This window comes from Musca vetustissima, unplaced genomic scaffold (assembly GCF_032173495.1).
Source record: "Musca vetustissima isolate MV318-11 ecotype Yass unplaced genomic scaffold, APGP_CSIRO_Mvet_v1 utg117906, whole genome shotgun sequence".
NCBI lineage: Eukaryota > Metazoa > Arthropoda > Insecta > Diptera > Muscidae > Musca > Musca vetustissima.
The window spans coordinates 1-17,707 of NW_026875461.1; the positions used below are offsets into that span (position 1 = coordinate 1).

Below are 17,707 nucleotides of genomic sequence, written 5' to 3' on the forward strand. Positions count from 1 at the left end.
GTGTTATTATCTTGCTCGACTTTCAGTTACGTATTGCTATGTCTGCAGAATTAATGTCCCCAAAGTTAAATATGATTTATAGTTAAGAAATTATAAAACCACAATCCCAGTTTCGTTGATCAAAAGCCGTAGTACTGATAATTTGTCCATGCAGATGGTCAAAAAAAATAACTTATTACTTGTTCCCAAAGAGTAAAAGTGCAGCTTCAAAAACGAATAACTGTCACATGTATGTGTACACCCATATACAGACCTGATTACGAGATAATCGTCCTGCAAAAAATGCGCTGGCTTAACATGAAAAAGGCAATAAGTCAACATTTTCTAGAAATTAAGATCTTAGTGACACAATAAGTAAAAATCATCGATTTAATAAATAACCAGTGAGCGGAGCAGTATAGTCGGACGGGGCCGACCATACGATACCCTACACAACTACCACGGAACTGTAATTTTCTGCGATTGTTTATTCCAGCCTGGGCAATATTTCGTGACATATACACCCTGTTGCCCAATTAGAGGCCAACAGCACCTCTTCCTTACACTGAATACTCTTCTGAATATTACCAATATTCAGTACAGCCCTTCTAATTGACCAGATTACCTTCACCGTGTGTTGTGTTGTGACGTTCGGCTTTCAATTGTGGCCTATAGATCGACTCGAAAAATCACAAAAAATTAAGTTTCCCAAAAATAGTATCTGATCTTCATCGAAAATGATAGGCGTTGTACTTGACCATAACTGGAACCGCTTGGCAAATTTCAAAGCGATCAGCGCGATATTTCCGCCCTCTAGTGTTGTAATGGGTAACTAAATAATATCTGAATACGTAAGCACCTGTAAATATTTAAGTGTAACTCCAACATCCGAGTACATACGACAATATAATTGGTGTCAATTTAAAGGTCAACCACTCCTCTTATATATAATCAACTTCTCGGGTATGTGTCCTCCACGGGTAAATATATACATCATAGAATACAAATTTTGTAATTTTTCACTCAAAAGTCAGGGTCCATTTGACCCGCTAAATACTGACCGATCTTTATCAAAACAGGCATGCTTATTCTTTGACCCGATCCCCTTCTCCATGTCAAATTTCGAGACGGACGGACGGACACACATGTCTAGATCGACTCAGCTAGTCAAGATATGACGATCGGTATACTTAAAGGTAGGTCTAGGACCAATATATCTCGGCGTTACAAACTCTTGGGGCTGCACATAGTTGTGTAGGGTATAAAAATCTACAATTAACTTATTTGTTATTAAAGTGATGAGTAAAGGCGCTAAGTCCAATTTATCATATGTCCGTCCTTGTTTTTTTTTCTCTCCTGTAAAATTGTAAAACATAGACTTATTTTTTATGCATTCAGACACATTTCGAATGCATTTTCAATATATGTTGTAATTTATTGTTTCACATTCCGAACGAATCACATTCATTGATTCGAAATGTCGGATATATGAAAATCCAAAATTTTGTGAATATAGATATAGGTGTGTGTTCATGAAATATTTATTAAATTCTTTGAAAACCTGAAACCCTCAAAACAAGAAACACCGACTAAAAATTAATCTGAGCTTGTTACTCATCAAGTTGTGACAACTTATTTTGGCCAATGTCCACAGAACATCGCGTTGTTCTCATGGTTATACTGTACGGTACTCAATTGTTATTGTATGCTATGTTTAGTAGGTATGTATGTACGTACGTGTTGACACCACAATATCTGTACAGCATGTATCTAAAAAGTTTATGTCATTATATTTTGTTATGTACATAGGTTTGTGTGTGCATTTGTAGCGACGCCCAAAAAAAAAAATGAAAACAAAATTAAAAATAATACTGTTACCGTTTTATTTTTTTTTTTATTTATGATTTTATCTGTTTTTTCTCGCTGTCTGCTTTTAGTTCCGACTGGAACTAAATCATTATCAACACAATGATTTCAGTAGACCGTTGTCGACAAACCGCCATCAGGTTGCTCATGATCACTCATAGAATGAAGAGTGTGCTTTGGGATTTTGTATTTTAGTCGAAAAAGTGCAGCAGACAAGGCAACACAACGAAAGTCATATTCGTAACATTGAAACAGAAAACGTTAGTCGGTCGGTCGTTCGTTCATTCGGTCCCAAAAACAAAGACAACAACTCAAACAAAAATATATATTGCTTTTACAACTCACTCTCACGTCTGAGTCGAATATCTCTAGCTTGTGTCTAATGTAGATGTAAAACGAAAACAAAAACAAAAGAAAATACGAAATTAAAGTTGATCGTGGCACTGATTTTTGCGCACAAATCGCATTAAAATCTTGTACCGTTGCGTCTGCGCACAATCTTTGTATCGGGCGTCTTTTGCGGTGCGACCCAACAACAAACAACGAAGACGAGAAACAAACTACAGCTGATTTTGTTTGGATTTTGCAGTGTGTGTGTGTGCGTGTATGTGTATGTCGAAGTTCATGTGAGTGCTGGTGGGATTGTTTACTTAATGAACTTGGCTTTGAGTTTTTTTGTTTGTGCTTTTGCATTTTAATATTATGGAAATAGAAACATGTGTACATACATACGTACGTATATACATCCGCATTTGAAACTCTTTTTTTTTAATTTAAAGTATATTTTAATATAAAAAAATGTTAGAAAAGACTGATATCATGTATTATTTAATCGTATGTATATTTCATTCACACCGTTTGTCAATTAATTAGAAAGAAAGAAATATATGTGAATTTCGAGAAGTTCGTTAAAATGCAGTGAGATGATATTAAAATAATATAAACAACGAAATTAAAATTGTTTATTAATAAGTAACAAACATTTTGAATATCCCTCAGCAAATGAAATAATACAAGTAACAAGTAAAAAATGTAAGTCGATGTTGCCGACAGATATATACCTCACCCTATGGATTGCGGAGCATGTCTTCGGAGGTTTTATTGTTTGTTTTATATAAGGTATACAGTTGCGGTCAAAATAATAGCAGCGCACATTACAATCAATATTTGGATAACGGAGCAACATGCAGTGATCGGACCATTCCAAAATAATTTTTTTATGGTGAAACTGTATCCGGACAATATATAGGATGTCAAAGGATCTGTCAAAGAAAGTGGATGACATATGACGCTTTGAGCGTTTTTCTCGCACTGCGAAGTTCGATATTGGATTTTAAATACAATGGACGCTGCTCAATGCTGCATCATATTATGTTTCCATATGCTGAATATAGAATGCATACATATAAAATAGAAATTTCAACAGGACAATGATCCAACACAAACCAGTCAATTAGCAAAACAATTGTTTCAGCACAGCAATATAGATATTGTGGATGGGGCCGTGCAGTCAACGGATCTAAATCCAATTAAAAATTTGTGGTGCAATTTCAAAAAGAAGGCCGTCAGAGATAAACGCAAGAATAATAATTTGTTTTGGAGTGACATTTTAGAAGCAGCAGCAGCAGTATGTTTAATGAAGGATTTTTCGGATTTTATGTTGACCAAATATATAATATTCACCCTTTTTGACGGATATGCCAGAGGAGAGGTTCCCAATTTTGGGCTTGATCTGGGCTTCGTAAATGTAATAGATTATTCAAAATTTAGTTCAAATCTGGAATTCCATTTGGATTTATAAATATTGAAAATGTTGAACATTTATAGGGGAGGTACCAGAAGGAGTACACTAATGGGTATCATCTTCGGACTTGACCTAGGCTGGGTAGAGATAATAGGTTGTGCAAAGTTTGATTCAAATCAGGCGAATGGAAAGCCTGATATTGGATTCATAAATACGAAAAATTTAGACCATTCGGACTTGATCTAGGCTTGGTAAAGATAATAGCTTGTGCAAACTTTGGTTAAAATCGGACATTCCAATCGTCTGATAATAGATTCATAAATAAAAAAAATGTTGACAATTTGTGGGGAGATACCAGAAGGAGTGGACCGATCAGTCCCATTTTTATACCCTTCAGGTACAGGGTATTATGTCTTTGTACATATGCTTGTAACAGGAAAAAGGAAACGAAATAGACACATGGTTCCTTTTGAGAATATGCATAGAATCACTATCTAAGTCCATTTATGCATGTCCGTATGTCTATCTGGCCATGTTAAAGTCTAAACAAAGTACAGGTCGCATTTATAATCCGATTTGGATGAAATTTGGTACAGGTCACTTATTTGGCCCAAGGACGAACCCTATTGGAAATTGGGAAAAATCGGTTCAGATTTAAATATAGCTCCCATATATATATTACCGTCCGATTTAATGCATCGATTTGCATGAAATTTGGCACAGCGTAATGAATTTGGTCTAGAATGATGTGTGTCAAGTTTCCTGCAAATCGGTTCAGATTTGGATATAGCTCCCATATATATATATTCAGATTTGGATATAGCTCCCATATATATATTCGTCCGATTTAAGGTAAATGGTGTACCAAAGTCCCTATATATCTTTTGATTTACAAGAAATTTGACACAGCGTCTAGAATGATGTGTGCCAAGTTTCCTAAAAATCGGTTCAGATTTGGATATAGCTCCCATATATATTTTCGTCCGATTTAAGGCAGATGGTGGACCAAAGTCCCTATATATCTTTCGATTTGGCACAGCGTAATGAATTAGATCTAGAATGATGTGTGACAAGTTTCCTGAAAATCGGTTCAGATTTGGATATATATCTCCTAGATATATTTTCTTCCGATTTAAGGTAAATGGTGTACCAAAGTCCCTATATATCTCTCGATTTTTACGAAATTTGGCACTGCGTAATGAATTAATTGACACAAAATTTTGCACACAACTAAAGATAATATAACGTAGCATGTAGAAAGTTTTGTACAAAATGAAAAAATCGCAGTTGCAAACATAAATTTACTGTGAAAAAAAACTTCATTTCGTCCCTGCGTACGTCCCTGGTATTTACCACATTACAGCCAATTTACCACATTACAGCCAATTTACCACATTACAGCCAATATTGTGATTACTATAGTGGTTTTAACAGACAGACATACGAACACGCATAAATCGACATAGAATTTATTCCAATCAAGAATATATACTTTATGGGGTATCCGCCATCATATAAGTGTATATAAATAAGGTATTTAATAAATAAACATGTAGATGACTTCATTTAATAATATTTACATTATTTTTAGATTTAAAATTTAAATAATTTTGTTAAAATCGTATTTTTCATATAATTTTAGAATTTGGAAAGCCACAACACGGAAAGTTTTATTACAAATGTGTACAATTGAGAGCTGAAAAAAAACATAAAATAGTAATACCAACTTTTATCGCATCCATCAACCCCACTGTCGCCCTTCCCCACAACTAATTCCCCCTAAGCAGCAACTCATTCCATAGGAAATGGCTTCAAACACAGATGCAGATACCCAGGTGGCTATAGAAGATCTACCCATTACATTCAAGGTAGGTAAATTGTTGTATAATTAGAACTACAAAAAAAACAATACATGATTTCCATGTTTTGACATGGAGTAGAGAAGCGAAAAACGTGTCATAGCCATGTTTAATTTTTTTGCTATTCTAATGTGAAATTAATTTAGTCCACTGGTTACGCATGACTACCAAGCTACCAACATTGGTTGATTTTGTACAGTGACATAAAGTTTTAAAATTATATGACAACTCAGGTTTATATTGTGGTACTTTACTTCCGGCCATTAAACGAAGCGAACAGTAACCAAAATATGTTTATTACATTTAATTGTTCTTTTCTTTTTTGTGCACTCTTTACTACACACGTTGATATTTTATTTATAACAATATTTAATTAAAATTTCTAATTTCTATCTCTTTTTTGTTTTTGACGTTTAGGTGAAATATATTGGCTCTGAAATTGCCCGAGGCCTGTGGGGCATCAAATACACTCGTCGTCCCGTTGACCTAATGGTTGGTATGGCCAAAAATCTCCCGCCCAACAAAACTTTGCCCCATTGCGAACTGAAAGTCTCAACCGATGGTGTAAGCATCGAAATTATCTCACCGAAAGTCCAAGGTGTGAGTAGTTGGAGTTATCCGATCGATACGATATCATATGGCGTACAAGATCTAGTCTATACCAGAGTATTTGCTATGATTGTGGTAAAGGATGAGTCACATGTCCATCCGTATGAGGTGCATGCCTTCGTCTGTGATAGCAGAGCAATGGCACGTAAATTAACATATGCTCTGGCTGCTGCCTTCCAAGATTATTCTCGGCGTGTTAAGGAGAACACTGTGGAGGATAGTGATAAAATAACACCGGCGAGACAAAAGTTTGCCATCGATTTAAGATCACCTGAAGAATTGGCAGAGGGCATTGAAGATGAAACTGAAGCGTAATAGGTCGATGATCGTATACTAATAGTTGTAGATTTTTCTGTTTTAATTTTTATGTTTTTGTGGATGGAGAAAACAAGAATGTTTTAAAGCAGTTTACAATATGGGATGTTATATTAGAAGAAGGAGAGGAGAACTAAAAAAGTAAATTTTAAACCTAATAATACAGAATCGTGGCGAGACGCACGGTTATGACCTAACATTTAAAGGATATACGTAAACCGATATATGAGTCGTTTATTTTTTCTAACATTGATATATTTAAGTACAGTCGAATTCGGTTATGCGAAAAGGGCTAATTTCAGAAAATTGTTTTTTCTTAAGCAGGATTTTCAATTAAGAGAACTTCGGATAAGCGAAAGTCGTTGCGCTTAAATATCTGAAAAATCAATCGATATCTGAAAAATCGTGAAATTTAAAAATCATATTATAAAGTGAATTGGATAAGAACTTATTTTTTCATAGACATTTAATAAATTTCGTCGCCCTTACAAAAATTATATTTTTTCTCTTAAAGTGTTTGAAAATTCATCCGAAATATTAGTTTAAAACTTTTAGTTTCAATTAACTGATTTTTCGATAAACCGGCATTTGCTTATTCGAATTCGACTGTATTAATTTTATTTGTGGCTTTGTGCCCTTAAACATGATAGAATTTATAACGTAATATGATTTTTTAAATTTTGGACTTAACCCTTTAAGTGTTTTTGTCCAATATATTCGACATTTAAAATTACTCTCTTCCTTTGCAATTTTTCGGTTATCCTATGTACCGTTACAATTGATGTCTTTGTTTTTGCTGAAAGACAGACAAAACTGTCCGAAGGTTGAAATAAGAATTGTTTTTTTTTCTAAACTCTGTGCCTTCATATCATTTTAAGTACAAAATTTTAGATTTTTATTCCGACAAAATTTTTTTTACACTGAAAGGGTTAAAACACTTTCAAAATAAACGACTCAAATATATCTACAAAAAACGCATCTAAAACTCCTCAAATTTGAGTTATATGAGGTTTTCCATAATCTTAGACCAAACAGTCGTCAATGAGATTTTTTACCTCAGAACCTAAAATTATATGAGAGTAGTCCGGTGTCGTTCGTGAACGACATAGTTCAATTGAACGAGCAAGTCCACTGAAAGAATAAACGACATAGTTCAATGTTTATTATTGCCGTTCATTGAACGATTTTGTTTTCCAAACGCTCAGTGAACGGCGTTGCTCAATGAACGAGACAGAATTTTATTCTACATCTTCAGTGTCGTTCAGGGGTGCTCTGACTTTGAACAACTGAAGGGCGTCAAACAAGAACAATTTCATGTAAAATCTGATAAATTAAAAAAAGGCACTCGGAAAATTAGTCCATCATGACATGCGGTGCTCAAAAGACCAAATACAAATACTGCAGTAGTGTTTTAAGCATAGCTAGACGGACAAAGACAACGGATAGAAGGGAGCTGGACAACTGCAGTTTTTGCCACCACCCATTAAAAAAGTGGAAAAATTACATAGTCAGGTTGTTCGAATGATTGTTAAAGGTCATCATTCTTTACCATTGATGATCAAATAGTAACGTTCAAATAGTCACTCAGTTCAATACCAATTTAACTGTGGGACTATTTGAACGATATAATTTAATTAAACGAGGTGAACGACCTAGTTCATTTTTAACAAAATGACCTAGTTCGTACGATTAATGAACTGAACGAGATTGCACATGGTTATATGAGAGCTATGCCCAAATGTATCGGTCCACTTTTATTGGTGACAGATACATGGAATTGTGACTTTGTGCATATTTTTGTAACCTGCTAAAGAAACTCACAGTTAATTTTGAGGATATGTATGGAATCACTTTCGATTCGAGTAAGATGAACAGCTCATATATTGGGTCCAAGGACGTACTGTATTGAAAATGGTGCAAATCGGTTCAGATTTTGATATGGCTCCCAATTTCCTTCCGATTCAATTTAAATGGTGCCTTAAACTCCGATTGATTCGAACATTTTGTACCCTATAATAATAATCTTAGAAGCATCTCTTGGATATACCCAAAGTAGTAAGATGTAAAACATAGTCGATCCCGTCCGACATTTTAAATTTCCTTACTTCTATTATTATAATAGAAACTGTCTTTAACGTTTTCCTTTTCGAACATCCACCCTAATATATCTTGCCTAAAATATTTTATAAAATAATTTATAATGATTGCAGAAGTATTTAAGTATTGTGATTTAATATATTTACAGTTTTGCGTAAGTTCTTTTTATTATACGTACGATTTTGTTTGTCAATGATTTTACACAAAAATAATGTCCAATAATATAATTTACATAATTTTATGTGTTGTAATATTTGTTTGTATCATTTATTTATTAATTATAATGTAATTAGTGCCTTAGATATGTACAATAGATTGTCCCAGCAGCAGATTTTTTTATAATGAGTCTACCCAATTTTTGTCAATGGAATATTAATATTTGTGGCTATAAATTGTTTTTGAAATACATCATATAAAAATATTATAAAAAATGTGTTCATATAAGATACTTCAATACAATTGATTTTTTCATTTAATATACGTATTTTTTATATTTTAGTATTACCTCTAATATCCGAAAGTCATTTGGTAGATATGCCAAAATATTATATTCAAAAGACACACAATGACAGAGGTTATTTGTATTTAAATTTCTCATATAAACATTATAATTTAAAACAATATAAAAATGTAATATTTATTTCCAAAATCTATAATCAGAAAAGCTTTTGAATTTTTTATGGCACATTTTAATATTATTAACAGATTGAAAATTAATTCCGTTTTCATGGCCAATATAAAATGTAATATATATTAATATTAAATTCCACACAAAATATTTTATATGTATTTATATGAATGTGTGTATGCAAATTGTAGATCTCAATGATCGTCATACAGCTAAAATCCAAAGTCCAATAAATAAACCTATGAAAAAATTCCATCTGTATATATCATTAATAACAAAACAGCTATCACCTCTCTTAATCCTACATTTACCTTTTTATACATTCTACCATAGTACGGAGGAATAACTCATCGTTTCCGACCATACGAAAGGCTCTCTGTTATGAACACTTGTTAAATATTGTCTCGATCTGGCAACTCCATCGAATAGGGACAGGTGTTCAAATAAAAATGCATCCGTAATTTGTATACCCTTCACCACAATGTGGTACAGGGTATTATGTCTTTGTGTATATGTTTGTAACAGGCAAAAGGAAACGAAGGAAATGTGTCTCAAAAGGACACATGGTTCCTTTTGAGAATATGCATAGAATCACTTTCTAAGTTGATTTATGCATGTCCGTCCGTCCGTTTGTCTATACATGTTAAATTGTAAACAAAGTACAGGTCGCATTTATGATCCGAATTGGATGAAAATTGGCATAGGTCACCTATTTGGGCCAAGGACGAAGCCTATTGAAATTGTGAAAATTCGGTTCAGATTTAGATATAGCTCCCATATTTATTTTCGTCCCATTTAAGGTAAATGGTGCACCAAAGTCTCTATAAATAATTCAATTTGCACGAAATTTGGCACAGCGTACCGAATTCAGCCTATACTGATGTGTGCAAAGTTTCGTAAAAATCCGTTCAGATTTAGATATAGCTCCCATATAAAATTTCGTCCGGTTTTAGGTAAATGGTGCACCAAACTGCTAATGTTTGTCCGATTGACACGAACGTTTGCACAATGTATCAAATTGAGACTAGAATTACGTTATTACGTTTTGTTGAAATGGGTGCAGATGCAGACATAGCTTCCATATATATTTCGAACGGGTTCCTGGTTGAGATTATGAAGGAGTTGTCAGATCGAAACCAAATTTAACATGTGTTCATAACAGAGATGGAAGTTTCCAAAACACTTATTTTTTCGGTTTATACCGCCCTTTTTGTACTAGGCTAAGAATTTTCAGACTTCCCTCGTATAACGTACATGTATTCTTAATCAGCATAAATGTTTAAAAATTTAGCATTGAGTCGTCCTTTGTCTAAAGACAAGACAAGTTCGAAGATTGGCTATATCGGTCCACATTTAGGCATAGATTCCATATAAGGCTACCACCACATTTCCGTATTTTGGGGTTCTTGAGCGCATTTTTCAACTGAATACGCTGAAATTTGGTACTTTGAGTTTTTATTGAGTACCAAGTTTCCCCACTAAATATTATAAATATAGGTCCACTTTTTCTGGTAGCCCCTATGTAAGGGTACCCTCCAATTTTTGGTATTTTGGGGTCTTTGAGCGTTCTTTTCGACTAATTTGTATTTAATTTAGTACTTATACACTACACAACTATGTTGTCAGGGTATTATAGCTTTGTGCAGCCCCAAAAGTTTGTAACGCCGCGAAATATTGGTCCTAGACCCACCCTTAAGTAAGTCATATCTCAACTAGCTGAGTCGATCTAGACATGTGTGTCCGACCGTCCGTCCGTCTGTCCATTATATTTTGTGAACACGATACGGGCCACAGTTATTGACCAATCTCCACGAAATTTTGCATGTAGGATGGGTTCTGGCCAATGAAGACCCCTATTGTTTTTGGTAAAGATCGGATTATATTTAGGGGATGAAATGGACCAAATACTTAATTTGTGTCCGTTTTTCTGGTCGCAACAGAGGTCGCAATTATGACCCGAATGTCGTGAAAATTTACATGAAGAAAGGGATCGGGCTAAAGAATAAGCATGTCTGTTTTGATAAAGATAGGTCAATATTTAGCGGGTCAAATGGACCCTGAATTTTGTGTGAAAAATTACAAAATTTGTATTCTATTGCGTATATATTTTATCCTGACGGACCCGAGAAGTTCATAGTATATCCAAGAGTAGTGGTTGGCCTTTAAATTGATACCAATTATATTGTCGTATGTACTCAGATGTGGGAGTTGCACTTAAATATTAACAGGTGCTTACGTATTCAGATTATATTTTTCCGTGTAGCCCCCATATAAATGTGCCCCCCATTTTCAGTATTTTGGGGTTCTTTAGCGAGGTTTTCAACCGAATTCGCTGTAATTTGGTATTTTGTAGTCGTATATAATAACAAATCTCCCTACCAAAAATTATTAATATTCGCCCCCTTTTATGGGTAGTCCCCATATAACCCCTGTTTATAGCCTTTACCACACTGTGGTACATTGTAATATGTCTTTGCGCATATGTTTGTAACAGACAAAAGGAAACGAGATAGACACATGGTTCTTTTTGAGAATATGCATAGAATTTCATTCTGAGTCGATTTATGCATGTCCGTCCATCCGTCTGTAGATGTTAAATTGTAAACAAAGTACAGGTCGTATTTATGATCTGATTTGGATGAAATTTGGCATAGGTCACTTATTTGGCCCAAGGACGGGCTAAAGACTCTATTGAAATTGGTGAAAATCGGTTCGGATTTAGATATAGCTCCCATATATATTTTCGTCCGATTTAATGTAAATGGTGCACCAAAGACCCACTTTATGGCTGATAGGAACAAAACGAACTGAAATTAGTTTAACCTAACCTGTGACAAGTTTCGTTGAAATCTGTTTGTATTCGTATATAGCGTCCATATATATTTTCGTCCAATTTAAAGTAAATTGTGCATTAAACTTCTCATGCTTTTCAAATTGACATAACATTCTGCACAACGTACAAAATTCATCCAGTTTCATTTTAATGGTGCCTCAAACAGAGTGTGTAAGAGATATTCATATGAATTTTTTACACAACATGAGGTCTATTGTAGGGAACATCATTGACTTGAAAATCACGTTTTTAAGTTATGCCTGTCTTGCAGCAAATGAGCGATATAGCGACCAGAATTTAGGCATCTCCCCCCATAAACTAAACTATAATATTGAGTTCGCAATTGAGCTATATGGGTCATTAATTACGCAAAGCCCCCAAATAGTCGCTAATTCCTAGCTCAATCAATATTGTCCCCCCTTTAGTTTTTTTCGAGGATTTTATATTCTACAATGCGTTATCAGTATCAGTCCACGTTTTGAAGTTTTCAGATTTTAGGAAAAATACGCAAAGCCCCCAAATAGTCGCTAATTCCCAGCTCAATCAATATTGTTCCCCCTTTAGTTTTTTCGAGGATTTTATACCCTACCATGCGTTATCAGTATCAGTCCACGTTTTGGGGTTTTCAGATTTTAGGAAACATCCCCATTGCTGAAAATTGTATTTGGTGTACATAATAGTCGTTTGTAGAATTATCGGTATAGGTCCACTTTTTGATATGTTTTCTATATTTCAATTTCAAGTACCTTTCAATATACAAAGGGGTATCCAAAGTTCGGCTCGGCTGAACTTAAAGCTTTTTTCACTTGTTCATATTAAAATAGTTACCTGAAAGTTAAAGTTCCCGTCTTCAATCCGACCACTCCCTCTGGTACATACCCCACAAATGTTCAAAATTTTGCGTATATCTAAACTTTAAACAAATTAACAATTTTGGCAAAGGTGTTGTTTATTGGCCCGCTACTTCTGGTATCTCCTCCACAAAGTCAAGGTCAACATTTTCAAAATGAGTTCATATATTATAATCCAAACTCTGCACATTGTACATATTACCTTTGGCAAACCTTCTTTGAATCAGACAGACATGGCTTTAAACACCTCTGAACGGATAGGGCTGTCGAATGCGGCTTTATAGTCGAGCAATAGTTGGTATGTGTCGATGTGTTTTTCGTGGGTCTTTTCCAGGATTTGGCGCAAAGTGAAAATCTGGTCAATGGTGGATTTGTCAGGTCTGAAGCCGCATTGGTATGGTCCGATGATGTCATTGACCATTGGCTTCAATCGTTCACACAGCACACTGGATAGCACTTTGTATGCGATGGGAAGGAGACTTATTCCTCTATAGTTGGCACATATATTCTTTTAGTCTAGTTTTTGTGCACGGGACACAGGATGCTGAGGTTCCAATCAGTGGGCATGTATTCATCTAGCCAAATTGTGCTAATCAGCTGGTGCATGCTCCTGACCAGCATTTGGTGCATGCTCCTGACCAGTCTTGAATCGTTCGGCTGGTAACCCATCGGCTCCAGGAGCTACCGTTATATATATATAATAAGTGAGATCTCATCGACTGTCAAGATGAGAATACAAAATACCAAATTACACCCAATTTGGTTGAAAAATGTGTCCAAAATTTTCAAGAAATACCGGCTTGGGCCAATAATAATAATGTTTAGTGTGGGGATGTGGTGGTACTGTTATGTGAATCCATTGTACCAAATTACAGCCAATTTGAGAGAAAAACCTATGTTGGAGGTATGGAACGTGGGCTGATATATCACATTTTTAATGCCAAACATCCTAGGAGTAGTGACAGTAGTAGTAGCTGTCTAAAAATATTTGAAGAAACATATATTAAATACTCGACCATAAGAGTATTTAGTATATGTTTCTACAAAATATCTGGCCAAGAAGAGCTTGAGCGTTCAAGAGCATTTGCTCTCAATTGATTTGATTCAATCGCAATGGCATTGGTTTTCAAAATAAAGTGTAAAGTGTTGAGTTATAGTGAAAAACAAACAACAACAATGACTTATTAATTAAGTAGATCGAAATGATGTTCAAGGTCATATCTTTTACTTTTGGACATCTAGACAGATAATGAAATGCATATTTGAGACAAAGTCTGCATCTTAACTATAAATAGTTTTGTCATTAAGAAGCTGCATTTCGACAGTTTTAAATTATACCCTACACAACTATGTTGTCAGGGTATTATAGCTTTGTGCAGCCCCAAATGTTTGTAACGCCGCGAAATATTGGTCCTAGACCCACCTTTAAGTATACCGATCGTCATATCTCGACTAGCTGAGTCGATCTAGACATGTGTGTCCGTCCGTCCGTCCGTCTGTCCATTATAATTTGTAAACACGATACAGGCCACAGTTATGGACCAATCTTCACGAAATTTTGCATGTAGGATGGGTTCTGGCCAATAAAGACCCCTATTGTTTTTGGAAAAGATCGGTTAATATTTAGGGGATGACCAAATACTAAATTTTTGTCGGTTTTTCTGGTCGCTCCAGAGGCCGCAATAATGGCCCGAACATCGTGAAATTTTGCATGGAGAAGGGGATCGGGCCAAAGAATAAGCATGCCTGTTTTGATAAAGATCGGTCAATATTTAGCGGGTTAAATGGACCCTGACTTTTGTGTGAAAAATGACAAAATTTGTATTCTATAGCGTATATATATACCACTGAAGGACATAGACCCAAGAAGTTGATATTATATCCAAGATGAGTGGTTGACCTTTAAATTGATACCAATTATATTGTTGTATGTGCTCGGATGTGGGAGTTACACCTAAATATTTACAAGTATCTCCGTATTCGTATATTATTTAGTAACCCATTATCACTCTATTGAGCGGAACTATAGCGCTGATCGCTTTGAAATGTTCCATGAGGTTCCAGTTATGGTCAAGGACAACGCCTATAATTTTCGCTGATGATCAGATATAAATTTTGGAATGAAGTGGACCGAAAACTTAATTTTTTTATGTTATTTTCGAGTCGATCTATAGACCTCAAATGAAAGCCGATCATCACAACACAACCCACGGTGAAGGGAATCTGGACAATAGCTGTACTGAATACTCGTAATATTCGGAAAATATGTCAGTGTGAGGAAGGGGAGCTAGGACCTCTAATCGGGCAAGAGGGTGCAAATATCACGAAATATTGCCCAGGCTCGGAATAAACATCCGCAGAAAATTTGAGCTCCATGGTAGTTGTGTAGGGTATCGTATGGTCGGCCCCGTCCGACTATACTGCTCCGCTCACTGGTTAAAACTCGATATAAGGAAATGAAAGGAATAACAAGCTGTCAGTTATAAATAACGATAACTGTTTAGGTTCGATACATTGTTTACGACAATGTATATGTTCGATATGTTGTTCACCCCTTCCGTAGCATACCAATTATTATTCACATTAATTGGCCACTCATTTGAGTCAATGGGGGAATCTTCTCTGCGCTCTCTTCTAGGAGTCACATTCGCCTGGTTCGGATTGTAGGAGAGAGTATCCGCTCTTTCCTACGCTCTCTCCTAGAAGTCACATTCGCTCAGTTCGGATGCAGAGAGGACTTTCCAGTGCTACGGTCGTCGATGTGATCTCGACCTTGTTTACGCTACATTTGCTCACCGCGACTCACTTGCATTCTAACTTTCGTTGTTTAAACTTGCTTTCAAACTCTCGTTGTTTAAACTTGCAATCTAGCTTTCGATCTCGCACGCACGCATTAAGGTAAAGTTTTGTTTCATTCGAAACTCCTTAACTTACCAAATAAAGTTTGAAAATATATTCTAATACCAAATTGTTTTATTTTGTTTTTCTCTCTTTATTGGTTTTTCTCCCCTCATCGGTATCACGCCAACAGTTTGATCCGTTCGAGCCGGATATTTCCTAGCATTGTTGTTGCATTTTGATCCCATCAAGTCGGATAATCTACCAACAATTTCGCACTTTTCGCTATTTCAAAGGAGAAAAATATCATCACCCCTCACCATACACAACATCTCATCATCAGCATAAGTCACCAAAATCATCAAAAACATCATACACAAACAACATCATAAACTCAAAGGTACGTAGTTCAGTTTCTTAATATTGAGCATACCGCGAATGTTTTCGTTTTTACATTTCGCTTTACAAAAAAAATAAATATTCCATTTGTTGCTACTTATTTCGCTACGTCACGTACTGGTCGCCCTACAATTGCCTTAACGCGTGTTTCCCTAAATATACAGTCCACACATTGTCTCATACTCTTGCCATAATTTGTTTGCCAGTGATCGGTTGTGTAGTGCTTATTTGTTATTTCTCACTAATTGCTACATATACACCCCCGCATTCTCGTTAACTCCGCTAGCCACTAGTGAGAAAAAGCACTAAAAACAATCCGAATACTACTCTTGCCCTTTTTCTACTTTTCCTTGTTATTCTCAAACCTACCAACAATTCTAATATCGCATCCACTCTTCTCGTTTGTTTGCATAAATATAACCATAATATTCCACGCGCCTTTTTATAGCGTCTGTTGGTTAACACTCAATCATACCAACAACATATCCATCTCACCAACTCTCACTGTTGGATCGTTCTCGTTGTTTTGTTGATCGTGTGATATCAACAACAAATATCATTCTCCCATTCCAGCCGCCTTGTTTAGTGTGAGCCGACTAACAAACAAACGTACCAACAAGATCTTGCTCTCCCCACACATCTCTGTTGGTTCGTTGTCGTTGGTCTGTTTGTTGTGCGTTAGCCGCTCACTCAACACTGCTTGTGTTTTATTCCCTTTTGTGCGGTATTCGTTATTCACCACTGCACAGTGGGTACGAAGTAAAAAATTTTAAAATTTTATAAGTAATATTTTAAAAAATATTTTATAAAAAATTGTTGTTATATTTGTTGGTCTATGGTAGATTTTTGGACTTTTTAATAAAAAGTACCCTACTTTCGGCATTTTACAAGAGCATTCAAAGCATTCCTTTGTGGTTAATTAAAAACTATTTTTGGGCAATTTTAATAAATTTCTTATATATTTTTCGAAAAAATACATATTTACATTTACATCAAAAATTAGTTGTCTGTACAATTATAGCATAATTTGAAATTTCGTGCACCCTACTGTCGGTAATTGCGATTTTCAAATTATTTTCGTCTATTTTTGTTCCTTTTTTGTAAATTTAACAAAGTTTGTTGTTTTTAGTTTTTCCTATCGACTATATTTCCTCTTTTTTCATCGATCCTTTTGCAAATTCGACTGTGTGTACCCTACAATCGGTTCTAGTCGACCTCAAATAGTAAAAATATAGATTTTTTTTTGGACTTTTTTGCTTCGCTATCGTTTGTTTTTCTATAAAATCATGTCGGTCACTCCATTGACACAATTTATTCGTGCTTCAGATAATGTGGTCAAATTTATTGCCTCGTACCATATGCTTAAGCCAGAAAGTCATACGATTTTCAGCCTTGAAATTCAAAGCTCGGAACTTCAAGAGTTATGGTCTAAAGTCAAAGACACTTACGACAAGTGTATTGACTATTTGTTGACACTAGAGGGTACAACATCTGAGAAAATCTCTTCTGCCGATTCGAAGTACCAATCGTCAAACCTAAGTTTCATTGATTGTTTGTCTGAGATCAATGAAAAGATTCACAATCTTAAGTCGGTGAAATCTTCCTCTGAAACTCCTGTCGTCGTTAATGCTAGCACACCGCAAACTACGTCAGCTCCAAATTCTCAACTAATCGGTAGTGCTTCTAATC

General features: G+C 35.3%; 1 protein-coding gene across 1 annotated transcript; it reads left to right on the plus strand.

Annotated features, from left to right (window-relative positions):
* The first annotated feature begins 5,392 nt into the window (after nucleotides 1–5,392).
* Nucleotides 5,393–6,372, plus strand: LOC133337958 (uncharacterized). Its single transcript, XM_061546156.1, has 2 exons — nucleotides 5,393–5,457; nucleotides 5,866–6,372. Exons 1-2 carry the CDS (start codon nucleotides 5,395–5,397, stop codon nucleotides 6,370–6,372), a joined length of 570 nt encoding a protein of 189 aa, XP_061402140.1. The 5' UTR covers nucleotides 5,393–5,394.
* The last annotated feature ends 11,335 nt before the right edge of the window (nucleotides 6,373–17,707 follow it).